Source organism: Artibeus jamaicensis, unplaced genomic scaffold, assembly GCF_021234435.1.
Source record: "Artibeus jamaicensis isolate MK-2021 breed Jamaican fruit bat unplaced genomic scaffold, CSHL_Jam_final scaffold_1964, whole genome shotgun sequence".
Classification (NCBI taxonomy): domain Eukaryota; kingdom Metazoa; phylum Chordata; class Mammalia; order Chiroptera; family Phyllostomidae; genus Artibeus; species Artibeus jamaicensis.
In genome coordinates this window covers 22,227,182-22,252,308 of record NW_026522030.1, presented here as the reverse complement: position 1 = coordinate 22,252,308, position 25,127 = coordinate 22,227,182, and the positions used below count along the sequence as shown (strand labels likewise).

The 25,127-nt window shown below is 47.6% G+C and overlaps 2 protein-coding genes across 11 annotated transcripts in view; both read right to left on the bottom strand.

The window, feature by feature from the left end:
* Positions 1 to 703: 703 nt before the first annotated feature.
* CUNH9orf24 (chromosome unknown C9orf24 homolog) lies at positions 704 to 13,333 on the bottom strand. Of its 3 annotated transcripts, none has more exons than XM_037151585.2 (7): positions 13,199 to 13,333; positions 6,396 to 6,540; positions 4,219 to 4,334; positions 3,077 to 3,152; positions 2,618 to 2,852; positions 1,362 to 1,448; positions 704 to 843 (listed from the first exon to the last, which is right to left on the bottom strand). In XM_037151585.2, exons 1-7 carry the CDS (start codon positions 13,331 to 13,333, stop codon positions 738 to 740), a joined length of 900 nt encoding a protein of 299 aa, XP_037007480.1. In that variant the 3' UTR covers positions 704 to 737. The 3 variants fall into 3 exon arrangements, with proteins under 3 accessions (XP_037007480.1, XP_053512510.1, XP_037007481.1); XM_053656535.1 differs by having other exon boundaries at positions 4,219 to 4,331; XM_037151586.2 differs by lacking the exons at positions 4,219 to 4,334; positions 6,396 to 6,540; positions 13,199 to 13,333 and having other exon boundaries at positions 2,777 to 2,852; positions 3,077 to 3,143.
* Positions 13,334 to 13,895: 562 nt separating this feature from the next.
* Positions 13,896 to 25,127, bottom strand: part of FAM219A (family with sequence similarity 219 member A) — a 57,251-nt gene continuing 46,019 nt past the window's right edge. For 2 of the 8 annotated variants that reach the window (XM_037151620.2, XM_037151623.2), the window contains 5 exons: positions 20,961 to 21,060; positions 18,200 to 18,302; positions 17,890 to 17,970; positions 17,216 to 17,270; positions 13,896 to 16,678 (listed from right to left, as the gene is read on the bottom strand). In XM_037151620.2, coding sequence (XP_037007515.1) covers positions 16,520 to 16,678; positions 17,216 to 17,270; positions 17,890 to 17,970; positions 18,200 to 18,302; positions 20,961 to 21,060 — 498 coding nt within the window. In that variant the 3' untranslated portion in view covers positions 13,896 to 16,519. The remainder of the gene's footprint in view (positions 16,679 to 17,215; positions 17,271 to 17,889; positions 17,971 to 18,199; positions 18,303 to 20,960; positions 21,061 to 25,127) is intronic. The other 6 variants (XM_037151621.2, XM_037151624.2, XM_037151625.2 and 3 more) reach the window with 3 other exon arrangements.

Below are 25,127 nucleotides of genomic sequence, written 5' to 3'. Positions count from 1 at the left end.
TCAAGGTTAGGGACCTAGATGACTGACTTCTCCTGGGTGTTTTGCCCCCACCTGCTAGTGACAACTGTTGGAGATTCCTGTGCTGCAAGGAAGTGAGCTCCGCCAAACCCCCACCCCAGGAAGGAGTGGGGTGCCTAGATACTCCAGAACACTCCGCCCCTTGCTCCCTGAGGGACATGGAAGCCAAGTTTTGTTTTGTAATTTGAAATTTCTTGGTCATGAAATTGTTTTAGACCCCTTGACTTGGGTAGGGGAGGGCAGCGAGATGTCTGACTGTAGGCTTTTGGGAGGCTGTGATAGACTCTGGGAGTAGAAATCAAGAGCTATGGGTATAGAGATGGGGCTCTGACTGCAGATTAGAGGACTCTGGGTCCACCAAGATGCTAGGGTGAGGACCATCTAAGTTTAGGAGACACTGGAGAAATGTTAGCTGGAGGGTGCTCCCTGCATGGCTAGGTGGACCTACTAGTTTGGACTCCCGAGTGGAGGAAATGAGACACCGGGTGGATATGGTGTGTCAGGAGGGCACTCAGGGGCACCTAAGGTAAGTATTGAGACGATGGGGGTGGGGAGAGCTCAGGGCCGGTTGTCTCTGAGAGTCTGCATCTCAGTTTAGGGGGCTTGGCAGAGGCCTGAGTGAATGTTTCCTGCCTGACGGATCTTGCTGGGTGAGGACACAGGAGGCAGCCTATGGGGTGAAAAGTTTATTTATTGCTCAACCTCCCCTAGCTCAAGCTCTACCAGCAGCGGTAGTCAGAGAAGGTTTCCGACACAAATTCAGGGTGGACAACATAGTTGTTTCTCTGGGCGGCACCGGTCTTCTTAAAGTGACTTGTGTCCCACCTGTGAGGAGAGATGGGCCCTCATCCGTCTGATTCCAATTTTCAATGTCAATGCTAACCTTATCTCAACATTTTACCCCTAATGCTGGTCCAACCCTGATCTCAGGTTCTACCTTAACATTTTAAATTTTCAATACCTGCTCCCTAACAGTGACTTCTTACCCTCTACTTCAAGCCCTGAACCTAAAGCGTTGATCTCTTGATTCTAAGTCCAATTGCCAACCTGTAACCGCTCAATGCAGACCTCCCGGCCCTCATGGGGTTCTCCATTTCCTTGCCAATTTTCACTTCCCCATGGCACTAGCGCCCCCTGGTGGTACCTTTCACTCAGTGCATCGCAGCGGACAGTTTCCACCCCAACGAATCCCCGAGTTCCCCGCCGCGCCAAGAAAGCAGCCTCTGTGTGTGTGGTGTGTGTGTGTGTGTGTGTGTGTGTGTGTGTGTGTGTGTGTGTGTGTGTGTGTGTGTGTGTGTGTGTGTGTGTGCGCGCGCGCGTGTGCCGGTGTGCTCCAGACTTACCTAAGATTCGGACATGGGTAGTACGGTGGCAGGGGAGTTATAACAGCACATTGCATTCCGGGCCGGTGTGCATACGGCGATACACTCCTGGAGGAGGAAGCGGTGGGCAAGGGAGTGGTCGGGCCTTTTGATTTTCCCTACCCTCCAGCCCAGAACGGGACTCCCAGCTTCAGGCGTCAGTCCTACGGCTTAGAGATTCTCCCCTCAGGCCTCCTGGCCCTTCAAGAAACATCACCTCTGTGAAGACACCTGGAAGTCCCTCTCCCAGAAAGGCCTCATTTCCACACCCAGGCTGGGCTGTGCAACATGCTGGACTCTGGGGAGGGTCGTTGAGAACTTGGGAGGAGTTCCCGGATTTTCGCCATGGGACGGCAATCACTCCACACTACCGACGGGGTGACATTTCTGAGGCTCGGGCACTTTCTCTCCCCCCTGCCCTTGTAAGGGGTAAGACCCAGTCTCGTGCAAGGAATCAGTCTCTCTCTGCCTAGGGAGGAGCGGAGGGCATCACCATGGGATTAGGGGCAGGGGTCGGGAACACCCCCTGCACAACTGTTTAGACTGATGCGGACATGGCTGTTTTCCCAGGTTCAGCCCTCCTTGTCTGCCGCCGGGTGCAGAGAGAAGGCTGCGCTACAGTCGGCTGCAAATGGGCACTCGGGCCTCAGTTTTTTCAGCAGTAACAAGCGAGGCTGTCTACATTCGGAGGTGGAGCAAGGCTCCAAGGAGGCCGGGGCCCTTCCGGTAATCCGGTCACCATTTCTTTGCTCACTTAGCACTGGGTAATAACCCCGCCCATTACTGAGGTGACCCGAGGCCCAGGAATAAAGGACACTTCTGAGAACACGTCCCTAGGGCCGGGGGTCCAGGTAGGGAGTGGGGCTGGAGGGCGTGGGTAGGGGATGTGACTGATGTGCAAGGTTTCTTAACAAAATTCTTCGGCGGGGCCTCCAGAACAGATACAGGAGTGAAGCTGGCCTTGAGCACCCTTCTGGAGAGACAGGATGGGAAACTTGGGGGAATCTTCCTGCAGGTTCTCCCGGTTCAGCGGTCCATTCAGACCGTGGAGCCGGAGGGCAGGATAGGGCGGGACCTAGTAAGGGAGCCTAGCAGGATGGAGTGGGGTGGGGGCCTGGTGTAGAGGCAGGTGAAGGCTACAAGTGGTGCGGGATGGAGAGCTTGCAGCCAGGGGAAGCTCCGGGGACCCGGCTTGTTTGGGGGCATGGCCCGCCTGAGCAGGGCGAGGCCCTGCGAACCTTACAGTCGGCTGCACTGGACACAGAGGCCGCAGGCGACATTCGTTGCAGGGTGCCCCGGTGACGCAGTAGTCCATCCCGCGCAGACAGTAGTGGCGGCCGGAGCAAGCGCTTTCATAACCCTGGAAGGGCAGGCGGCCCGGCAGCGGGTCTGCGCACCCGCATCGGGGCGTGATTTGAGGCAGTGGTTGGTTCCGTGACAGCGAGTTCAGCATGTTCACCACCACCTCGCGCTCTGGGCCCGCAGGTCCCCAGACCGACAGACCCAGACGGTCACGAGAATGGGAAGGGACAGGGTGAGAGACAGGGAGAGATGGAGACAAACACAGGTAGACAGATAGAGACAGGGTTACACCCTCTCCAGGGCCCTCGGCCTCCACCCCGTCGCACAGGTCCCCACCCCACTCTCTTTCTGGCCTCCCGCCACCCGTTCCCTTCCACCACCTCGCCGTCCGGTACCATAGGCATTGAGTCGCTCCGGCTTATGGGGGTACTCCAACGGCATGCCTCGAACTACTGTCTCCATCCCGGCCTCCTGGAAATGGCACACAGGAGGCTACCTCAGGCTCTGACCCACAAGGACCCTGTTTGGGGGGGGGGGTTCTCCCTCCCAGGACACCGAGACCAGTAACAGGCCGCGCCTCATCCCGCCATCCACGTGCTCTCGTCTCGCCCGGGCTCTGAGTGTTTAGAGTTGTTGCCAGGGAACGCGTTTACTCCGCCCACTTGGGGTGGGACGGGAGAGGGGAGTAACACTGTAGTTGGACCCGGCCTGGGGACCCGAACCTCTGACAATCCTGCCTCAGCGTTTGCTTTTGATTTTACCCCTCTTTGTCTAGCTGACTCTGTTTAGCTCTATCTCCGGTTTCTCTCTCTTTTAAAAAAATTTTTTTTTTCGGTGTCTCTAATAGGTGTTTTCAATATTGCCTGCCCATCAGAATCACTTGGGGGGACTTGTGAAAAGTTCTGATTCTTGAGGAAGTGAATCTGAACCTCTTTGAATCTGATTTTGATTCAAAAAGGTTCAGCCATCAGCCTACAGTTGAGAACCCCTGCTCTGGTCTCAGAGCCTCTCACGGTTTCTTTTCCCTTAGTTCTGGCGCTGCCCGCTGGATTCCTTCCTCTCTCCTTGAAAGACTCTCCTATATTTATCTGCACTGCTTATGAGTGGCCTCATTCTCTCTCCTTTCGTCCTTGCTTACATCACAAAGGAAGGGAGGGTGGAGCAGGTAGACGCAGCCTATCACTGACTCTCTGGCCAAACATGTGGGAAGGAGCTAAGTAGCAAGCTTCAGAAAGGCAGCACGTCAAGGAGCGCACACTAACTGTGTCCCCATAGAAACTACCCAGAGATTGGGACCCAGGGACCTAGCACAGCTCCACTCCTGGGTTCCTTTGTCTTCTAGAAAATACAAACCCTAATTTCACACATGGGAAGGATCCCTGGATCATTTTTGATGGGAGAGGCATGAGTAATTAATGGTGAATTGTCAGTCACTGTGGTTTGGGAGGTGGATGTGTGTGTGTGTGTGTGTGTGTGTGTGTGTGTGTGTGTGTGTGTGTACATCCAAGACCCTATCTGTGCTGGGCACAGTAGATACCTTAGGTAGCCGGGGAAGGCATGTGGTATACTTGTTCCAGCCAGTGCAGTGGTAAGGTCCCATTCTCCATGTGTTATACCGGTCACTACACAAGTAGTTGGGGTTGCATCTGTCTGCTTGATTATAGGGATGGAGAATAAGAAGACAGTGTTACTCCTTACTCCATCCCAGGATGTGAGATTCCCAAAATGTTTCTCCTCTGATCCCCAGCACAAAACTGATTTCCCTCAGGCCAGTCAAAGCCCAGCTTGGCCTACACTTTTCTTAGTGAGATGTAGCCCATTTTCTACCTAAGACTTGCTTCTGAGTGGGGTCTGGATCCTTGGAGCTGATCACTTTCATACTGGCATCACCCTCTCTGATAGAACCAACCTGGAAACTGGCCCTCCTCCCAGTTCCTATGTCTCATCTTCCACAACCAGTCTCCAAAGTTTGTTTATTCTGCCTCCTTAAAATCACTTGAATCTATCCCCTCTTCTAGTCTCCTGTGATCTCCCCTGTGTCCATGCAGTGCCTTAACCAGGAGACTATATAATGTCTTGATTAATAGGATGGACTCTGCAGATAGACTGCCTGGCTTCAGATTTTATCTCTGCAGATATTAACTGTGTGTGGCCTTCACTGAGTTAATTTCACTATATCTGTTTCCTCAGTTTTAAAATGAGGTAATAGTACTATTTACTTCATAGGGTGGTTGTGAAATTGAAATGAACCTATGTAAAACACTTAGGACTTAGAAAACTATTATTTTATTAGCCTACTGGTCTCCTTACCTCATCTTTAAATCCTACAACCCAAACTCTACAGAGATTTTCACAGATGAAAATATGACCAAGACACTTCCCTATATAAAACCCTTCAAAGCCCCATCCACCCAATAACCTAGGCCTGTCCAACAAGGCCCTCTGTGATCTACTCTCCTAACAGTTTGAAAGAACACATGTGAGAGAGAGACATCAGGAATGGAGGTCTAGGAGCAGGTGCATGTATGGGGCAGGGTATTAGGATTTGGAGTTCTGGGTTGGTAAGTTGCACATGCTGAGTTTGGGGTGTTTGGGACCTTCAGGTAAGCATGACCATAGTCAGATGGAGAATAGAATTTGGATTTGAGGCCAAGGCTAGAAATAGACTTGGGGTTGTAATTAAAGGCATGGATTAGATAAAATGGTCTCAGGAGAGGGGTAAGGAGAGAAGAAGGCTCAGATTAGTACCCTGAGGAACCCTCATGTTCCCAGAGTGAGTGGACAAGACACCCAGGAAATTGGGGCATCAGAGAAGATGGGGAAGGAAGGAGTTTCAAGAAGTAGAGAGTGGTCAGAGAGTGCAACGTATAGGGCAGGTCTCATAAGGTAAAGATTGAAGTCTGGTGGATGGGGTAGTTAAAACCACACAAGAACAGTTTTAATGTCTGTGTGTAGAAGATGCAGACCCTCAATTTCAACTGGATGAAGAGTTGTCATCAGTTCATTCAACAAATACTTATGAAGCCTTGTGCTGTTTTAGATGGAGAGGGCATAGCTGTGAATGAGACAAGCCTCTATACTCTTCTAGAAGTACAGAGTGAACAACCATTAACACCTAATTTGATTAGGTCAAATAAGACAGATTGTTTCTCATAAAGTATAAGAAGGAGTGAGGAAGTAGATGGAAACAGGGAGCATAGACTGTTTCTGAGAATCTTGGTTATGAAGGGGGAGGGGGAAGAGAGAATTTTTAGGCAGGAAGATATTGGAAAAGGCTTCCAGGTAGAGGGAAAGAGTGTGGCAGGAAGAGGGATGCAGCAGAGATGGAGAACTTGATGGAACAGGGTCATTAAGAAGATGAGAGGAAATGGCACTTGGACTTGTTTGGAGGAGGTTAATACTCCATCTCTCTAAGAGTAAGATCGGTATCTTATTCTTCCAGTTCTCTGGAAGGCAGCTTCCAGTTCTTTGGAAGCAGACAAATGCAAATGCAACAGACAAGGAGCTCCCAAAAGATAGGGCCTGAATCACCTCCAGGGTCAGTGTCAGGTCAGGTCAAGCTGGAGCAGGCATCGTTGGAGAAGAAGCCCAGGTCATGGATGGGAATAAGACTGATGTATGATCAGGGTGGTCAAGATTCAAGTTAGATTCAGGTGGGGGGTGATTGTTGGGGTCATTGAATGAGGTCAGAGTTGGTGAGGAGTGAGGCCCTACCTTCCTCTTGAGAGAGCCAGTATTTCTCAGGCAAGTAGGGGTGGCCTGGCATGGAACTCTTACAGCTATAGTCCCGCACAGCACATTTGACCATCTTCTGCAGGGCTTCAGGATTCACGTGGCGCTGCCTGGTTTGAGTCAGGCCCTGTGCGAGGGAAGAGGGAAGGAAATGGCTAGGTACACAGAGACTCCAGCCTTGGGGTCCAATTGGACTTAGATCCAGCCCCTATTGAGAAGATCAGTCCTGGCTGGTGTCCTAACACCCCTCCCTATGCTAAAGGGATCCCCATGCCAGTCTTGGCTCCTCTTCATAGTTCTCTTATTTGAATTACACTTTGCTTTTCTTTCCATCCAAGGCTCGGGCTTAGAGCCAGGCATTTTCTGATATTCTCATTTCCTATTCTGACCTCCTATTGTCTGGGAGTTTTTAAAGGCAGAGCTGCCTAGAGCAGGGCCCGGTGGATCACCCCCAACAGAGGAACAGCCCCCTTGGTATAACCTTAAGCTTCAGGAAAGGCTGGCTGCCCTGGGAGCTGGCTACCTTGTGTAGGTGTTTTTTCGAGGGAGGGCTCCCTTGAAGCCTGACACCTTGAAGGAGAATGGGACTGGAGGGGCTTCTGCTTCTGAAGTGGTTCTGATCTTGATACCCTTGACCCTGACACTCATTTTGCCTTGGTCCTATCCTGACCTTGGTTTAGGCCCTGGGCCCCTCTGCTTCATGGAGTTCACTTGATCTTATCCCATCTTTCCTTGTTGGGCTAGATCTGTGGACTCTCCAATCAAGACCTCCCTTTGGGTCTCCTTTGTCCTCAGCTGAAGGTAGAATATCAAGTTAATTGTGGGCCTGTAGGTGTCTGTAGGCAGCTAGTATGAAAAGGCAAGTGGGTCACAGGGGCAGGACACCCAGCAAAATCAGACCCCAGAATGGACTTCCTCATAGCGGGCTGCAAGGTGTTGGGATGGTGACACTGCCACCCACATACCTCTCCTCTTTAGAGGGTTCTCTTGGCCAGGGATGAGACCTTGCTGCCCTGGGTCTCCAGAGATGAGACCACCCTGAAAACCCCTCCGTTAACGGGCTTCCTGGATTCTCTGTGCCAGCGGAGGTTTTGTTCTGTGGGCGGATCCTGCTCAGTTATATTCCATATGGGTGGAGGAGTCCTATGACTTGTCACCCCCCTGAACTTTACACACATCACACATACACACATACACAAGGATCTTTGTACCCAGAATCACTTATAGACACACTTACAAATGTACATCTGTATACACACACTCAGGCATGGACACATATTTGCAAAGCCAGTCATTTAGAAGAACTCACAGAGATCACTTTTTCCATTCAAGCCTTCCTCAGATGTCTATAATCTTTGATTGTCTGCTCATCTTTATGAGTAGGATTTGAAACGCTTATTGGAGGCTCTGAGCTGCAGGTGGACTTTGTCAGTCATGAACCTCATTGTAGGATGATCTGGCTAGACTATTTTTTTTGCCCACTGTCAGTATCTGTAGGTCTTTCCCCTTGGGCTGATCATATCTTTCAGAACGGACTCTTTCAATCTTTGGCCTGAGGGTAGTGACCTAGCTGTCAGTGTTCTGAGAACTAGTGGACAAGAATGCTGCTGAAGGTTTTACATTTAGTGTACAGAGGTTCCTGTTTTCAGTATGGTACCTTGCCTTCAGCTGGGCTTGGTATTCCCAGTCCTGAGATCCTCACCAAAAAATAAGCCTTCTGACTTTTGCAGAGATGGGATGGATAGTCACCCTATCAACTGCTTCTTAAACAGTTTGCAAATCATCCTTATTTTAGCCTTGGTCCTCTTCCATATTCAGTTCCAGAGAAGCCTTGTATTGATTATAATAATGACTGAGGCTTGTGAAAATTCTGTACTTTAACATTGACTTATGTCTTTTGTTTCCCACTGTTGACTTTGGATTCAGCTTTCTCAGATTTGCAGAGTCAGTTACTACTTATCTATCATACTTCCTACTTTTTGAAATTTTGTTGCCTTGTCTCTTCTTTCTCACCATTCTTGAGAGTTTATATCTTAAATAGCTACTTACTGTAGTTGTTGAGAGTTTCAGGAGGGAGTCAATACAGACATGTTTTAAATTTAACCCAGAGACTTACAGTTCTTTATATATTCCATATACTACTCCTTTGTCAGTCACATGTTGCAAATATATTCTGTTTGTGGCTTGTATCTTCATTTTGTCTGTGAAATCTTTTGATGAACACGAGTTCTTAATTTTAATATAGTTGAATTTATTAATCTATTATGTAGTGCTTTTGTGATTTAAGAAATATATCCACATTATAAGATAATGGAGATAAGATCTTATCTTTTTTTCCTAAAAGCTATAGTTTTACTTTCCTTATTTAAGTCTTTAATCTGTCAGGTATTGCTTTTGGGGTTTGGTGTGAGCTAGCGATCAATTTTAGTTTTGTTTATATGGATAACAAATTGTCCCATTGAGTACCTATCTTCTCCCACAGATTTGTGCCACGAAGCCTGATATATCTTTTCCCATAGCTTTACTTTCAGTAAACTCTGTTGGATATCGTCTCCATATATGCATGGCTCCAATTCTGATCTGTTTTATTTCATTAACAAATTTGCCTATCCATACAGTAATAGTATGCTTAATGCATTTATATAGCTTGGTAATAAATATTAATATATCATTGGCAATCCCCTTCTTCTTTAGGTGTGTTTCAGCTATTTCTTGAGCCTCTGATCCTGTCTATAAATTTTAGAAACAGCTTGTCAAATTCTCGAAAGAGATCTTGAGATTATTTTAGTGACTTTTCCTATCCTTGAGCATGTGATATCTATTTAAGAATTTTTAAAAATATTCAAAGTTTTATAATATCATTCATAGTTTGCACAGATTTATTTTTTTATTTTATTGCTAGAATAATATGTATATTTTAAATTATGCTTTCTAAATATTTGTTGATGTAAAGATGTGATTGTGATTGACTTTATATTAATCCAATTTTCTAAATTCTTATTCTAATAATTTATAGATTCTGTAATACACAGCTGTATCATCTGTGAATGACAGGTTTTATTCCTTTCCTATCTTTGCATCTTACATGATATTATTTTCCAATATACAACTTACCTCATATTGTTTTCCAATATTTTGGGTTTTTTATATAAATTTTGCAAAATAAGTCATTATAATTACTTTCTATACTTATTTGCTTAAATTTCTCATTTTTGCCAGTTTCTTATCTATTTCTTTTCACATCTCAGACTGTCCTTTTTGTGATAATTTTTGTTCTATCCAAAGTATGTTCTTTAGAATTTTCTTTACTATAGGTCTGATGGTAGTAAACATTTTATTTTTTGTTTGCCTGAAAATGTATTTATCTTTCTTCTTTATTTTGTTCCTGAAAGGAGAACACTTGGAAAACAATTTTTCTGTGTTTAAGGTCATCTCTTGAGCTGGTGTTGTGCAGTTCAATGAGATACCTAAACGTGGAAGTCATTCTCTTCATTCTGTAACTGTGGATTCATTTCCTTCATTAGTCCTGGAAAATTCAGAGCTTTTTCCTCTTCAGATAATGCCTATTCTTTCTGTTCTTTCCTTCTGGGACTCCAAGTAGATGTGTATGGATCTTTTCCTTCTATCTTTCATATTGCTTAATGTTTATTTAATATTTTCTCTTTGCTACTCTTAAGCTGTGTCTACTCTGTTCTTTAACCCATTCACCATCCCAGATGAGTATTTGGTTTTAACACATACAGTTTTTATTTTTAAGATTCCCATTCAGTTCTCCTTTACATCTGTCTGGTATTTTATATATATAATCTCTTGTTGTTTGCTAATTTTGATAATTTCACATTTTATTTTGAAAAATTCATAATTATTTTGTATTATTTAACTGTTAATTCCAATATCTGAAGTCCTTGGAGGTTTAAGTCTGTTGTTTCTGCTGGCTGTCGATGGTGGTTTGTTTTCTTATATCTCTTAATTGTGAGCTCCAATTTGATTAACTTTACTCTGAAGGATACCTAGAAACATACGTTGAAGATATTTTTCACCATGAAAGCTATACATTCAGTGTGTGTGTATGTGTGTGTGTGTGCGCGTGTGCACGCTACGGGGCAGGAAGCCAGAGGTTACTGAACTTTCTGGTTCAGTTTGGAATTTCCAGGTTTAGTTCCTCCATCTTGCAGCTAGCTTAAGGCTTAAACTCCTGCTGGTAGCGCAGATATTGGCATTTGTCTTCAGGGCAATTTCGTTTTCTAAGTACCCTTACCACTCACCATCATGAGAGTCCAAAATAAAACAAAAATTAATTTTTATGCAGGACCTTGCTGTTTTGAAGCAGGAGGGCCTTTCAGAGTTTCTGAACCACCATTCTGCCAGACACTGAAGACTTTCCTTCATTTTTAATTTCACTGCTATCTGGCTTTCACTCCTCTCTACCCACTGAAACTCTCTGGCCAGGTTACTACATCCAAGAGATTCCTTTCTGTGTCTACAGCATTTGATACTGAACTTTGTCTAACAATGCTATGTTGATTGGTTTCTCTTTGACCTTCCTCCTATCATTCTGTCTCCTTTTATGGCTCTTCTTCCTTTACCTACCCCTTAAATGTTGATATTCTCTGAAGGTCTGTCATGGCCATTTTCTTACCCTTCCTTGGCAAATCCCATTCATTCCTATGACTTCAGATACCACCTGTGTACTGACGATTTAAAAATCTATATCTGGAGCCCTAACATCTTTCTTTTGCTTCAGAACTAGGTATATCCAACTATCCACCAGAAATCTTTTCCTGAAAGTCCTCGATTATTTCTGTCCCAAATGAACTCCAGATCTCTATGATCTGTGATTCCAAATCTCAGTTAGCAGCACTCCATTCCTCCAGGCGCCAGAGCCCCAAAGTCAGGAATCATCCTAATCTCTTCCCTCTTCTTTATATCCTGATGGTGACCAAGTTATGTTGACTATTTCTTAAAATCTCCTTCTCTCAAGAATGGAAGAGCAGGCAGGCACTCTCATATTTTGCTGGTGGGCACATAAATTATTACAAACCTTTTTACAGCAATTTGAAGTGTATATCAAAAGTTTAAAAAATGTGCATGTCTTTTCTCCTAACAATTTAATGTCTAGGAACTTATCCTTAGGGAACAGGTGACATATACAAAGATAACTTTGTACTAGCAAAATTATATGACTACTCTAAACTTCCAATAATATATGACTTCTTAAATATATTTTGGTACATTCATAAAATACCTAAAGTCATTAAAATTATAAAATATTTGGGACAAGAAAATGACCTAATATATGGCTATATATAAAAAACCTGCAAGATTAAAAATATTAGTATACAATGACACCTTTTTCATAAAAAATATTTGCTTCCTAAGCGAGCATGTAATAATAAATTAACAGTGGTTATTTTGGGTAATGAGATTATAGGCTTTTTCTTTGTGTCTCTTTGGGTTATCACCACCTTCTGCAATGAGCCTATATTTATTTTATAATTATAAAAATTATTTTTAAAATTCTTGCCTATAATTAGGACTGCCAGTCAAAGTGGAGGATATGTCAGCTGTAATTGAAAAATAAACTTAAAAAAATAAAAATTCTCTTTCCTCCAACAAAATCCTTTTTCACTGCCAGAGTCTCCTTGCCTCTCACCTACATCCTCCTCTCTCGTCCTTTACAATCTCACTGGGCTTCCTGCCGGCAGCCCCAGCCCCTCCAATCTCCTGCCACTGTAGTCAGGGTGGCATGACTCACAATCTAATCACGTCACTGGCAGATTCAAAAACCTGGAGCATTATGTCCTGGTTGCTTAACACAGCCTGAGGCCCTTCGTGGTGCAGGCTCCTCTCTTATGGTAGGGCAGGCCTCTCTCTGTGCTCCAGCAGTTCTCAGTTCCTGGTGGGTCCCTGCCCTCAGGCTGCCCTTTCTTCTGACTTTCCTCTGCTGGAAGCCCCCTCCCTCTGACTCCCTTAGAAGACCTGCCCTTCAAGTTCTGGGAATGCTCTCCCCTTCCCAGCTCTTATACCAGTGCCCATGCCTCTGCTGTTCCACACAGGGCAACCCTACTTAGTTCATTTGTTTGCTGAGAGTTCCTGAAAGGCAGGGTCGGGCCCTTCATCGTTGTATCCACATTGTGCCTGGCACCTGTAGATCCCCAACAAAGTTTGTTGGATGGTGCACACAGATAAATTCCCTTAGGCAGTCACAGTTAGATTAAAAAATCTCTCCATTTTGTGCAAGCTGCACAGACACACTTGGCTACCTGTCTTCAAGTACAGAATATTTACAAGGAGACTGTGACACACATGCCCGAAAACATGCCGATTGGACATTTTCTGGCATATCCCACTGGCAGCCTCCGTACCTTTGCACTTCCTGATTGTTCTGCCTGGAACTCTTTTCTTTCAGCTCTTCACACGCCTGTCATCTAAGGTCTCTCCTCTAGGTCTTCTGTGACCTCTCTATTTAAGTAGCTCTCTCTGGTTACTTTCCATTTCCATTACCCTATTCCTTTTATAGTGCTTTAGATAATTTATAAATGTTTTGTTCATTTCTTGATTATTATCTAACTCTTTCCATCTCCTACCCTGGTGTAGTAGGGCACCATGAAGGCAGGATCTTATACTATTATATATATTATTATAAATTCCACACCTAGGCAAAAGAATAAAAAACACACATGCAAAGCTACAAATAATTACAAACATAATGACAACCACACGCTGCTGTTCACCCAGACAGGTATGGCCATACACACTGGCCTGTTCCCCCGACCTCTACTTACCGGAGTCACGAACTTGTTGGCTTCCCAGGCCCACAGAGGTGGGTCCTTATAGACCTCCTTGATGGAGGTAGGAGCCCTGTAGGAGTCAGTGTAGGTGCTGATGGGGGTCTTGGTCTTTTGGGAGAAGAGGAACATGGTGGGGTTTAGGGAGTACCGTGGGGGGCTCTACCTACCAAGGGCTCCTCGCAAACTATCAGTGACCATCCCCTCTCCCAGACAGCCCGCACCTCTGGCCCAGCAGGTGCCCCTAGCTGCCGTGACCCCCACTCCTGTGGAGGGTTTCTCAACATCCTTCTCCCACAGCCTTCCTGCTCCTATCCCACCCCACTTCCCTCTCCAGGGGGGGCACTGCCCATTATGATATCACCTGGCTTAGTCCCAGCCCTGGGGAGGTGAGGAGGCCAATTCTCTCCCTACTTCCAGCCTCTTCCTCCCTCAAACCTCTAAACAGAGCCCAATTTCCAAGAGTTCAGAGGCCCCTGGAGATTTAGGCCAAGCTTCTCACTTTGATGAAGAGACATGGAGGTTCTAAGGGATCAAGTGATTCACAGAGGGTCATGCAGCTGGTCAGTGGCAGCCCTGGCCTGGGAACCCACGAATGGAGGTAGAGTGAAATGTTCATTCAGAGGATCAGTTTCCTCCCCTTCCCAGCCCACATGCCCCTTGCCCACACCCCAGGCAGGGAGCTGAGGCTGGCTTGTTTGATGCTTTTAATATCATTATTTGTGTTACACGATACACAATCAAGGATGATGGTCAATACTGCGATGGAAATGTTAAAAAAAATATTATACACGGCTCATGTCTTCCACACACCTTCCTGGAAATAAATTAGTGAGCGCGGAGAAACCTGGCTGGGCAGCAGCCAGAGCTGAGGGTAGAGGGAGTGTTAAGGCAGTATCTACAAGGGGGAAGGGTGGCAGGGGGCAAGCTAAGGCCTCAAGTCCTCCCCTTCATCCTCCAAGACACTTCCTAGACCCAGAAGGTGCTGGCTGCCAGCTTTCTACCTGTCCCCACCACTTGTATACTGCTTTAGTTAGAAACCCCTGCCTGCCAGGAAACTAGGCATGTCCTGTGAAAAGGGAGCTTTTCCCTGATTCCTCAGGGCCAGAGGGCCATAGTCAGGAAATCAGCGGCAAAGATAGCAGTCTAAATGAGCCCCGGAGGCGGTCCTGTCTGGAAAAGAGGAGGCACCCATGTTCTCGAAGGGTGAGTCAAGGAGCCCAGGTGGTGGTGACAGTAGTAGGAGGCTTGGCTCTAGGGCCCAGATGACAGGGCGTAGGGATCTGACCAGAGTGGGAGAGATGGGCACAGATGGGGGTTGGTACGGGCCTTGTGGGCCCCACAGGTACTGTCTCTGTCCTTGCCTCCCTTTGGCATTTTCTCATCATGTAACCAGGGCCACTGTACTAGAGGAGGTAGGGGTGGGTTGGAGGAATTGAGGGTGGAGAGCTGCATCTCAGCACTTTGAAGCTGGTAGCCCCTGGGGGTGGTGCAGGGAGCGCTGCTACCCTTCCTAAGCTAGCAGCCTTACTCTTTCCTCTCATTACCCTCTCTCCCTTCCCGGTCCCACCTCCCAGGAATGGCATCCAGGGAAGGGGCTGTGGGATGACAGCATTGAAGAATGGTGGGTATACACCCTGGCCCTGGGATATGTGGTTTGTGGGGCACAGACCTGAAAGGTCTTAGGCTAACTGTGCTTTCATTTTTCTTCATATGGGGGCGGGTCTATATTGCCCAGTCCCAAGGGAGGGCCTTGATCCTCTTCCATCTCGACTTTTAGCATCAGCTTTTCTGGCATCTTCCCCACTCCAGCAATGGCAGCAGAAGCAGTAATACACACATTCTGACTCATATAGCTACATACGCTATATATATCCACATACATACTATATACCACCCCCCCACACACATTCATAGACACACACCTGCATTCTCAAGTAACTCTGCATGCACTCAGACATACGCAGGTCCCACAGACCTTCCCCCTCTCCTTTCACATGGACATACAACTCAGGATGCCCCCCTAGGTGTACTCAAAGACACACAGAGAGCTCCCTCTACACCTCCACAGATACACCTATGAAAAATTCCTCCAGAACATTAATAATTTCAGACGCTGCTCATTTTACTGTTGAAGCCCAGTGAACACAAGTGGCTTGCTGAAGACCACAGGGACAGTGCCAGAGCTGGGACTAGAACCCAGACTTCTGACCCCCCCGTGCAGGGCTCTCAGTCCCCTGCGCTACTCACAGCCTCTCACATGGTCAGCAGACCACACAGTCACTTCCTTACCATCTCTGACAGAAACAGGCATTTAGAAAGGCAGAAACACACCCTGAAAGATCCAGGCACACACACCTGCCAAGCTCTCCCTACCACACACATGCGGCCACAGTGTTCTCCTAAGCTTGCTTCCTTGAAAATTCCTACTGGGGACAAGGATCTGAAATCGTAGGCTAGATTGAGATGCGAATGAGGCATTCGAGGCCTGCCTTGCTTCCTGCTTCCAGCCTGGGACAGAGGCCAATGAATAGAAACTGTGTGTGGACGTGCGGGAGTGGAACGGGGGAGGCTGTATTGGCAGAGAGATGAACTGGTTAGGGGCCGGTGAGAACAGATCATATCATCCCAACCATCCCAAATTCTGGCCTGTCTCTAAGACCCACTTTACCTTCAACTAAGAGAACAAGGGAGGAAGGGGTGAATAGAGCAAAGTGGAGAAAGAAGGCAGTGATCTGATAGGTGAGGGACAATATTCCACTGGGCAACTTTGCCAGGCTTCCCATCTGGGGATGAGGGGAGAAATGCAATAGGTACACGGGCTGGCAGGGGTGCTAGAGGGGGCCGTAAGGTACTGGGCCCTGCCCCACTGCCCTGGGCCTTTCTCCCTCAAAGCCCTTTTCCTTACTAGGCCGGAGGATTCATGGCTTCACTGGAGTGGGGCCAAGCCCCTGGCTTCAATCCCTCTTCCCCCTTGACTACTGTTGGCCTCCCTGATGTCCAGCCCCCCACTCCCCCACTGGACTGCAGCTTTGGGGAGGTGGACAAGGCGCTGGGCCCCCAAGTAACTGAACAAACAGCCCCTTTCCCTCCTCAGCCCCTGGGGTGGAGAGAGACCCGGTTTTGGTTTCTCCGGCTCCATGAACACACAGAGGTACACGTCCTACCATAGGAGGAAGCAATGACTTTTACGAGGTTGGTGGCTGTAGGGGACGCAGGGCCGGGGGGCAGGCAGAGGAGCTGGGGAGGGGTCGGCCCCTGCCCTGTCTATCCTGGCCCACAGTGGCCCGGCTCCATTGACTGTGGCAGCCCCACCCGCTACTGAATGTGGCAGGCAGTGGAGGACGTGGCCTGGCAGCACATGCAGGTGGGGTTCACGGACTTGGGGGGAATGAGGTCCAGGTCCTCGTCATCGGGGATCTCGTCTAACCGGTAGCCATCCTTCAGCAGCTGGATGTTCAAATCTTGGTTGATCTGCTGTAGACAAAGGGGAGGGAGGTCAGGCTCAGGGTGACCCAGAGGCAGCAACCACAGCCTGGTGGCATTCCCAGGCCTTCAACCCCCAGAGCCATCCCATCCCAGGCCTCTCTGAAATTCCTGGCTTCACCACTAATTCAGTTCTGGCCTGGCTTTCTTTACAGACACTTCCTTGTGACACACCCCATCCCATTCTAATTAGGGCAACTTCCCACCTCAGGTCGTGCCTCTATTAGGGCCCTGCCCCTATTTCAAGCCCATCTTCATAAGGTGTTGCCTGTTTTTCATGCTGCATTCTATTTCAACCCTAGGCTGAAGTCCCACCCCTAACCCCAGCATCCACTGACTTGAGGCCAGAGTCTGGCCACCTCACCTTTTTCCCGACTCTGCCATCCCAGGCTGCACCCGTTAAGTCCCTGCTGCTCCCACAAGGGCTCTGCCTAGCTTTGCTCATAGCTTCCCTCGGCTGTGACTTGGCATAAGTCTTATCCCTTCTCCCGGGAGGGTGTGTCTAGGATGGGATGGGTGGGGCCTCACCTCAGCAGAGGAGTAGCCAGAGGAGGAATATCTGGACATGTCAAAGTCATCATCGCTAGCCATGTAGGAAAGAGGACAGAGGGGAAGTGATTTCCAGAAATTAAGTAGAAAACTCCCTGCACCCCCATCCCCATCAGTCAATACCGACCCCTCTCCCACACTTCAAAATAAACAGCATGGTCTAAATAAAAACTGTGCTTGCTGTGCAAATGCAGTTTTAAGTCAGGTTCCCTAGCCCCACCTTTCTAAATAAACTGTTACCTTTAACCTCCTAAATAGAGATGCTATGCCTTTCCCCCAACCCTCCCCCTTTTCATCTAGGCTCAAATTACCCTGGCTTGTTGGGTTTCCCAGAGTCCTGGTCAGCCAGGTATGTTCCCAGTGGTGAGGCTGTTCCCTTGCAGGGGACAGGGCAGTAAGCATCGAATCAGGGCCCATTCTCAGGACAGCCATTGGATCAATTGTCCCAGACCATGGCAGACTGTGCCAGTCCCTTTTCCCTCTCTCTGCCCTTCCCCATCTCCAGGTAAAAAATTCCACTCCCTGGGAGAACTCCTGGCTGTCCAAAGAACATCTCAATTCTGACGATACAACAGTTGTGGCCTGCACAGTCTACTCCATGTTCATACAGATTCCTGTGGCTTGCCCAGCTGCCCCAACATCCCTGTACACACCTGTCAGTGTCAAGGGCTACCAGTGGCTTCTCATCTGGGCTCTGGTCAAGTGAAGAATAGCCTTTATTGGGAACGACCAGCCTGGGTGGAGAATTAGGGGGACTGGATTGGCAACTGGATCACACAAGCCTGGCAAGGGACTGGTTTGGGCCCTGCCCCACCACTTCCCCACCCCCACCCCCTTGGACCCTGTTGAGATTCTCTCCTCTCAGAGAGGAGCTAGGCCTGAGGAAGGAGGGAAGGGGGGAAGGCTCAGGACCAGGAGAGATACATGCTAGCTGTCACGGTTTGGGTGGGGTGGGGCCTCTACCTTGTCCGGGCCATGACATTGTTCTTCTTGGGTTGCTGCATGACGGGGCTACCCATACTGCCATTCTTCAGGGAGCCCTTCCGGGCCAGCTCCCGTTGCTTCTCTGCAGGGGAACAATGGAAGGAAGCTGTGTCCTGCCTCCAGGGCCACCCTACCTTACTGCTTGGGACAGCCTGGGCTGGGCCTCCACTGGGAAACCCTTTGCTTCTCTAGGAACTGTGGCAGGGATCCCAATTCCAGGCCCTACTGTTTGGTGGAAAGAGTACTTGGTCCTGTACAACCCAAGACAGACAGTGGAGGACAACGGAAGGAGGCTGACCCCTGTCCTCCAGGAGCTGTACTCCCATGTGGAGCATCAGTAAGTGTGTGCTTGATGCCAGAGAAAGGATAGAGGCAGAGAAGGATGCAGCAGAAGGATGGAATAGTCAGGCCTTCCTGCAGATGGTACCTTGAGAGGTAGAGAGAACAGGGCATTCTAAGAAGGTGGGATAGAATATACAAAAAATGCATTTAGAAGTGAGCATAGTAAGTGTGGATCTGGATGGGGTAGAGGGGTGCAGATGGAAGGAAGATAAGTTGAAAAAGTAGGATACATTTATTTATTAACATCTGTCTCACCAGTCCCAGGTCCTGTGCTAAGGGACTGGGCACTAGCTCTGATTACAAACCCAGGGCATGACCTTAAATGCCAGACAGAGGAGTTTGGGATTAATGCGGAATGAAAGAGAGCCACCGAAGGTTGTGGAGTGGGAGAGGCAGGCTGGGGCTGGCAGGGTCAGGGGCAAGAGGCCATGGGAGCCTGACTCCTCCGCCGGCCTCTCTGTTCTCCGAGGCTCCGGTGCCTACCAGATTCTGGGGCTGGCCACCCAGTGGCCTACTGTCTGGTGTGTGGCACAGTTACCAGTAGCTGCGTGGGCTCTGGAGGAGGCCTGTCGACCCTTTCCTACTCATCTCAAGCAAAGCTCAAATGGAGGATAAGGGGCTATTTGGCAGAGAGGGATGCCAGGGGAAAGCTGTTGTAAGATAAGCACAGGCTCCACAGAGGAAGGATGGCTGGGCGTTTCCAGCTGCTGTGACTCTGGAGTTTCCCCTGACTGCTGTGTCTTTTAGTCTCCCATCTCTCAGTCACCGACCCTCTTTCTTTGCCACTGCTCATCAGACTCCAGCTTTTCCCCCTTGCCTCTTTTCCTCAGGCAGCCGCTACCATTACCACTCCAATCCTCTAGGGGGTGCAATTTGCCTTAAAATGGTGGTGATTTTTCGGACAAGGTGGTGAATTTAAATGAGGAGCTTTGGTGGTAATCTGATGCAAAGGGGGAAAAAGGTGTTATTTTAAAAGCATGTTGGAATTGTTTAGAAGCAAAAAATGAAAACAATATACTGGCAAAACCAAACTACAGTCTACTATGCAGCCATTTAAAAGAATGAAATAATTATTGAAATAATTATTATATGAAATAATTATTACTGACATTGGAAGGGGCTCCAGGACATTAATTGAAAAACAAAAACAAAAAAGTTTCAGATAATGTTAAAATACAAAATAGAACTAAAAAAGAAACTTTAAAAAGCTTGGAATGATTATCTTGGGAGGAGAACGTGATGGAGAGAGTAAAAGAAGTTATACTTGTTAAAATACCTATATTCTTAAATTAAACAATATATAAAACTCGCTGCAGTGTGAGTTTGGTGTCTTTGGAAAATGAACAAATTCCACTGAGAGAACTGCACTCTTGTTTAGAAAAACAGTCTGAGGGGTTCTCTATGTAGGGTCTGAAACGAGAGAAGCAAGGTTAAAAAAATTTAAAGAACAAAACTACGTGAAAAGGAGTCCTGGCACTGGCAGTGGGAGAAGGTTTTAGCACAGATGGGTAAGGGCTCTGCTGAGGGGTCCGCCATGGGGGGCAGCTAGAGCCTGAGGAGAAAGGGATGGTGGAGGAGTTTCGAAGGATAGCAGTGACTTGTATTTAATTATAAACTCTTTCCTGGATGTACTGTGTTGTAATTCCTCTTCACAAAACCAAATCTTTGGTAAAAGCCTATTATACGACATGGCCTGGATGAGTGAAACTCTAGTCCCCGATGAGAGAGGGGTGGCGTTCGGTCTAGGGTGAAGTGGGAACAGCAGCTGCAGGAGCTATGGGCGGTGGCTGGGAGCTGAGTGACTTCAAAGAGAAGGATGTAGCGTAAACTGACTTCAGAGTGGACATGAGAAAAACCCCAAGGGAAAAGTGACCCTGGAAAGGGGGAAACTATTTGAGTTTACTAAATAAACAACAAGGAAGGAAAAATCCCCCCAAACAGGAGCCAGTCAGTCCCTGCGATCTCCAGATGAGCTGAGGAAGGAATGTGGAGAGGGCTCAGCTTCTGGGCTTTGGAATCCTCATTTCTTTCTGACCCTCAGACATAGCAACTGACACCCCACCTCTAAGGAAACTTCTTCTCAGCCTGGTTCAGTATTTAATGGGACTTCCAACCCTCTCTCTGGGGTTCCATGCTTTTATCTCTGCAGCTATCCCCTGGAATAACTGGAGCCGTCTTGGTCTCAGAGATGCCTCCTGGAGTTTTGGGTCCTGCAGAGAACTGTAAGTTCCTTTGTTGCCTTTCAGGAGACAAGGTACCTGGCAGTGCCAATGACTTGGTGGCTTGAGTCTTGAAATCAGTAAGCCTGAGTTGGTTTATCTGTGGCACCTCACTGCAGACCCAGCCCAGAGTACCTTGTCCACTCCCCACATCTCTCTTACCCGCCAGACCCACTCACCCAGCTTTACTTGGAGCGGGGATGGTTTGTAATTCATGGCTACTGACTCACCCTCCCGGCCATCACAGTCCCCGTCTGAGATGGAGCTGGCAGCTGGGTCCTGGCAGGGAGAAAGCAGAGAGATAGGGAGTTGTTAGGAAGTGAACACAGGGGGCTGCTCTCGTCCCTGAAACTGGCCTTCCCACTTATATATACCCTGGGCGTCTGAGGGCAATTGCTCCTGGCAGCAGGCGGGAGATTCAGGGAGGGAGATTCAGGGAGGGAGAGGCAGATCCATCCACCTTGAGAGGAAGACTCTGCACTGGGTAGAAGAGGCAAGGATTGTGGCCTCACTTGCACTCACCTAGGTGTCTGCCTTCAGAGCCTTGTGTAATTCAGCCTCCCCTAGAAAGCCCATTGCAATTCTTTAAACCCACACAGGACCTCCTTCTCCAACCTCCCATTCACGTTTCCTGCTCCTCTGGGCCCTTCCCGTGCTCTTGTTTGGAAAGGTCTTTCTAGGTTCCTGTGAGTTTAAGTCTGCATTAGGTCAGAGTTGGTGCTCCTAAGATAGGCCTTCTCTTTGTTTCCACTAGCACTGGACAGGTCCCTTCACAAGATCCAGAGAACTGACTGGCCAAGCCAGGTCATACTTCACAGCTGCGGATACTGGACAAAAAAGAGTTCTCATGGACTCCTTTACTTCACAGATGAGTTCTAAAAAGTGTCTTTTGGTAAGGCCTGAAAGTTTGACTGAATATGGTTGGTAAGAAGACAAATAATGACAAATCAGCCAGTGGCCAGTTAGTCCTGTGCTGCTTGCTCCTTAATCTAGCCTCATTAGATTATCCCTTCAAAATACCATAAACCTATGCTACAAGATCCAGGGCCCTGGACTACCCAGCTTCAGTCAGCTGGAAAGGGCTGGAGTTATTCACATTCTCCACGAGAAACTGATGACCCATTGATATGAGTGCTGCCATCCAAAGTGTCTACCTAGGACCAGAGTTTGAGGACTGCTCTGCTCAGAAAGGGTCAGGTGCTGCAGGGTGGATCCAAGGCTGTGCCTGTTCTGCCTCTGGGGATGCAGAGAGCAGACAAGCAGGTAGAATGCTCCAGGACTGGTCCCACAGAGATAGGCTCAGAGATCTGAGTGGCGGCTGGTGACTCAGCAAGGGAAAGATGTATAACAATTATGGTGGCTTTTGTTCCCTTTAGAATGAGGCAGCAGAAATGAAAACAGGCTTGTTACTAAAGGGAAAGGGAAAAGTCTAGAATGTTTGGGAGGAAAATACTGGCCTTATTTGTGTTCTCTCAGGCCACCCAGAGTGCAAGGCCCTGGGTAGGGAGCTGTGTTGCCAAAGTTGTTTATAAGTTCCAGAGGGTAGAACCCAGGCTTCTGTCCTCTGCTCTGATCCCCAACCCTTAGCTGTGGTTAATGGCAAACAGTAGGAGGCTCTGCTTAAAAGGGTTGGGTGCTGCAGTGGTAACTTCCCATGCCATAAACCTTTCCAATCCTTTATCCTCTGCCTCTTTGGATTAGCTCCTCCTTGGGAGACTCCTTACTGACAGTACCTGTCCCTTGAAGCCTTGCAGAAGCAGGCCTCCAGTGGGCCTTACATGGTTCTCTGGAGCCAAAACAGCTTCATAAGTGCTACCTGTAGGAGACATGGAGACCTGAGAGCTGGGCTCTGGCTTTCCCCTTAGGCCACAGGGAGGGCTCACTCCAAAAGCAGCCTGAGGCTTCCGAAGGGTAAATCCCAGAAAAGTAACTGTGGGACCCTACCAGGGAAGCATTACCACCTTCCCAATTTCCTCAGTCACATTGCTTTTTCTGCAGCATTTGTCACATGTCATACGTACCACACCCATTTAGGAATGGTTTCCTTCACTGGCTTTGGGAACACTCATTTCTGTCTCATCCCACAGTCCTATCCCACAGCCCTGTTTCCTTTACAGGGTCCTCACCTCAGCCCCCCTCGCTCCCTTTGGGGAACCCTGATATGTCCTACACTTTGGATTAACACTTTTACACTGGTGACTTCGAAGTCTACGGCCTTCCAATCACGCATCTCCTGCATAACTCTCCACCCCATCCATCCCATGAGAGTTCTAAGCCTCGCTGTCCTTTCCCTGGGCTGACTTTTAAACACAAGCCCTCCGGCATTTGGGGCTAACTTTTTCCCTCTCAGTACAGATGAGTTCATCAGTTTCTTCTCTCAGGCTGGAGGTACTTGGCTGCAATGGTAACATTGGAGGGAGGCTGTGCAGGAAGGATGGGGCCTGCCTGGGGGCTGGGAAGCTGTTGAGCAACTCTGGTCACAGGGACCCACATGTGGTCCTTAAAGGCACTGGGAAGGTCCTGGTGTCATCTGATCCCTGAGTGAAACTGCCAGTCCTTTTGGGTCATGAGTCAGGGTGCAAAACCCTAGACTAAGAGGTCACATGCAAAGCCAACCATTCAGCATCTCCCCGTCACTGTCCGTGATAAAAGGCCATCTCAATGGCAAGAACAAAGATCTCTGGCACTGTGCCTGAAAACTCAAGCCTTTACTGTGGACTTCCTGTATGTCTTTCCTGAGAAACGCAGCCAATGCACTATGATCATCACATGGAAATGTAATCAGGGAGCTTAAATGTGAAATATTCATGAATATAAGTATCAGAGAGGAATCCAGGCAGAAGGAAGCATCTGGCTCCAAGAAATCAGGGAGAATTTAAAATGCCCCCAAGGACATCTGATAGGAGTTAGATCCGGGAACTAGAGTGGGGATTAGCAAGATTATTAATAAACACTCAGCAGAGACAGACATTGAAATTCATCTCTAATAGCAGCCCATGTTTCTGCAACCCTTTAAATTCTCCACTGGCTACAGAAATGATTAATAGCCCTGTCTTACTGTTTCTGGGACAGGATATATAGGCTAATGGCCAGTGCAGAGCCAACATAATGAGAGGAAGGCAAAAGTGCCAGAAGAATCCTTAAACTTAGTTCGGTCCACTGATTTTCATTAAACTGTGTTCCCTGAACCCTGAGCCTTGGGAGGGGTTGAGAACAAGAAGGGAGCATAGGAGGGAGTCTGGCTTCTCTGAAACCACAGTAGAACTACTTTTATTTCATTTACATATCAGCCTTTCCGAAATATTTTCAGTTGGAGAAAGGGTTCTGTTGCTTTTAAAAAAATCTGGCTTCAATCCAATTTAATCCAATCTGGACTTTAAAAAATGTTTTATTATAGAAATTATTAAACTTACACAAAAAGTAGAGAAACCAATATAGTGAAATCCAGGGTAACTATCAGAAGCTTCCACAATCGTCAACTTATCAACCCGTTCCCTTTATAAATCCCAGCTCTTCCATTTACTAGCTGTGTGATCTTGGCTTCAGTTTCCTCAGCTTTAAAATGGGACTAATACTAATACCCATGTCACAGGTTCTTGCGAGACTAACATGAGTTAATATATGGAAGCAGGTAATATAGTACTTAGTATAGCATATACTGAGCACTATATACGTGCTAGCTATGAAGTTATTACTAGTACAGGTTCTCTGAGGCCTGCACAATCACAGATAGTATGCCCTGTGAGTGACCGGCTCACAGCTGTAGCCCTGGCACCACACAGGTTGGGGCCTCGCTTATGTGGGGAGGTATCTGTGAAAAGGTGTTCTCTCCACAGGGTGAGGGGGACCTGACCACTGAGACATTCTGACTCCTCTCTCTCCTTACTCCACTATGCTTCAATTTTCCCTCACTTATGTAACAATGGCAAGCCTGGGGATCATAAAGAAAAACAGAAAATAGGCCCATACTTAAGGAGCTTCCAGTAATTAAAGGTAACAAGTGCCATAGAAAAGTAGAGGGGGAAGTGATGAAGGGAAGATGATCAGAAAACTTCACAGAGGAAGCCACCTTAAAAAATCTCAAAACATTAGTTCACCAGTTGGCTTAAGAGGAAGGAGAAACCACATTCAGGAAAAATCTGCAAAGGCTCAGAAGTGTAAAACTAACATTGCACATTCAAGGATAAGTCAGTATTTTGTTATAGTTGAAACCTAGAAGGTATGATGAAAAGTTGCAGGAAATAAAGTCATAGGATCAGGAGGACTCAGATGGTGGCAGAAGATGGGCCTTGATTTTGTTCTTTGCTCAGAAGACAATGGGGAATCAATGAAGCCTTAAGCAGGAG

Bases quoted from the DNA above. Each gene is read 5' to 3' on its own strand.
- CUNH9orf24 (XM_037151585.2), bottom strand. From the start codon at position 13,333: ATGTTCCTCTTCTCCCAAAAGACCAAGACCCCCATCAGCACCTACACT. The intron at 3,153-4,218 runs GTATCTACTGTG...TGCCATTTCCAG, and splicing joins GCCTTCCCCGGCTACCTAAG to GAGGCCGGGATGGAGACAGT. The intron at 844-1,361 runs GTAAGTCTGGAG...CTCTCCTCACAG, and splicing joins TACCCATGTCCGAATCTTAG to GTGGGACACAAGTCACTTTA.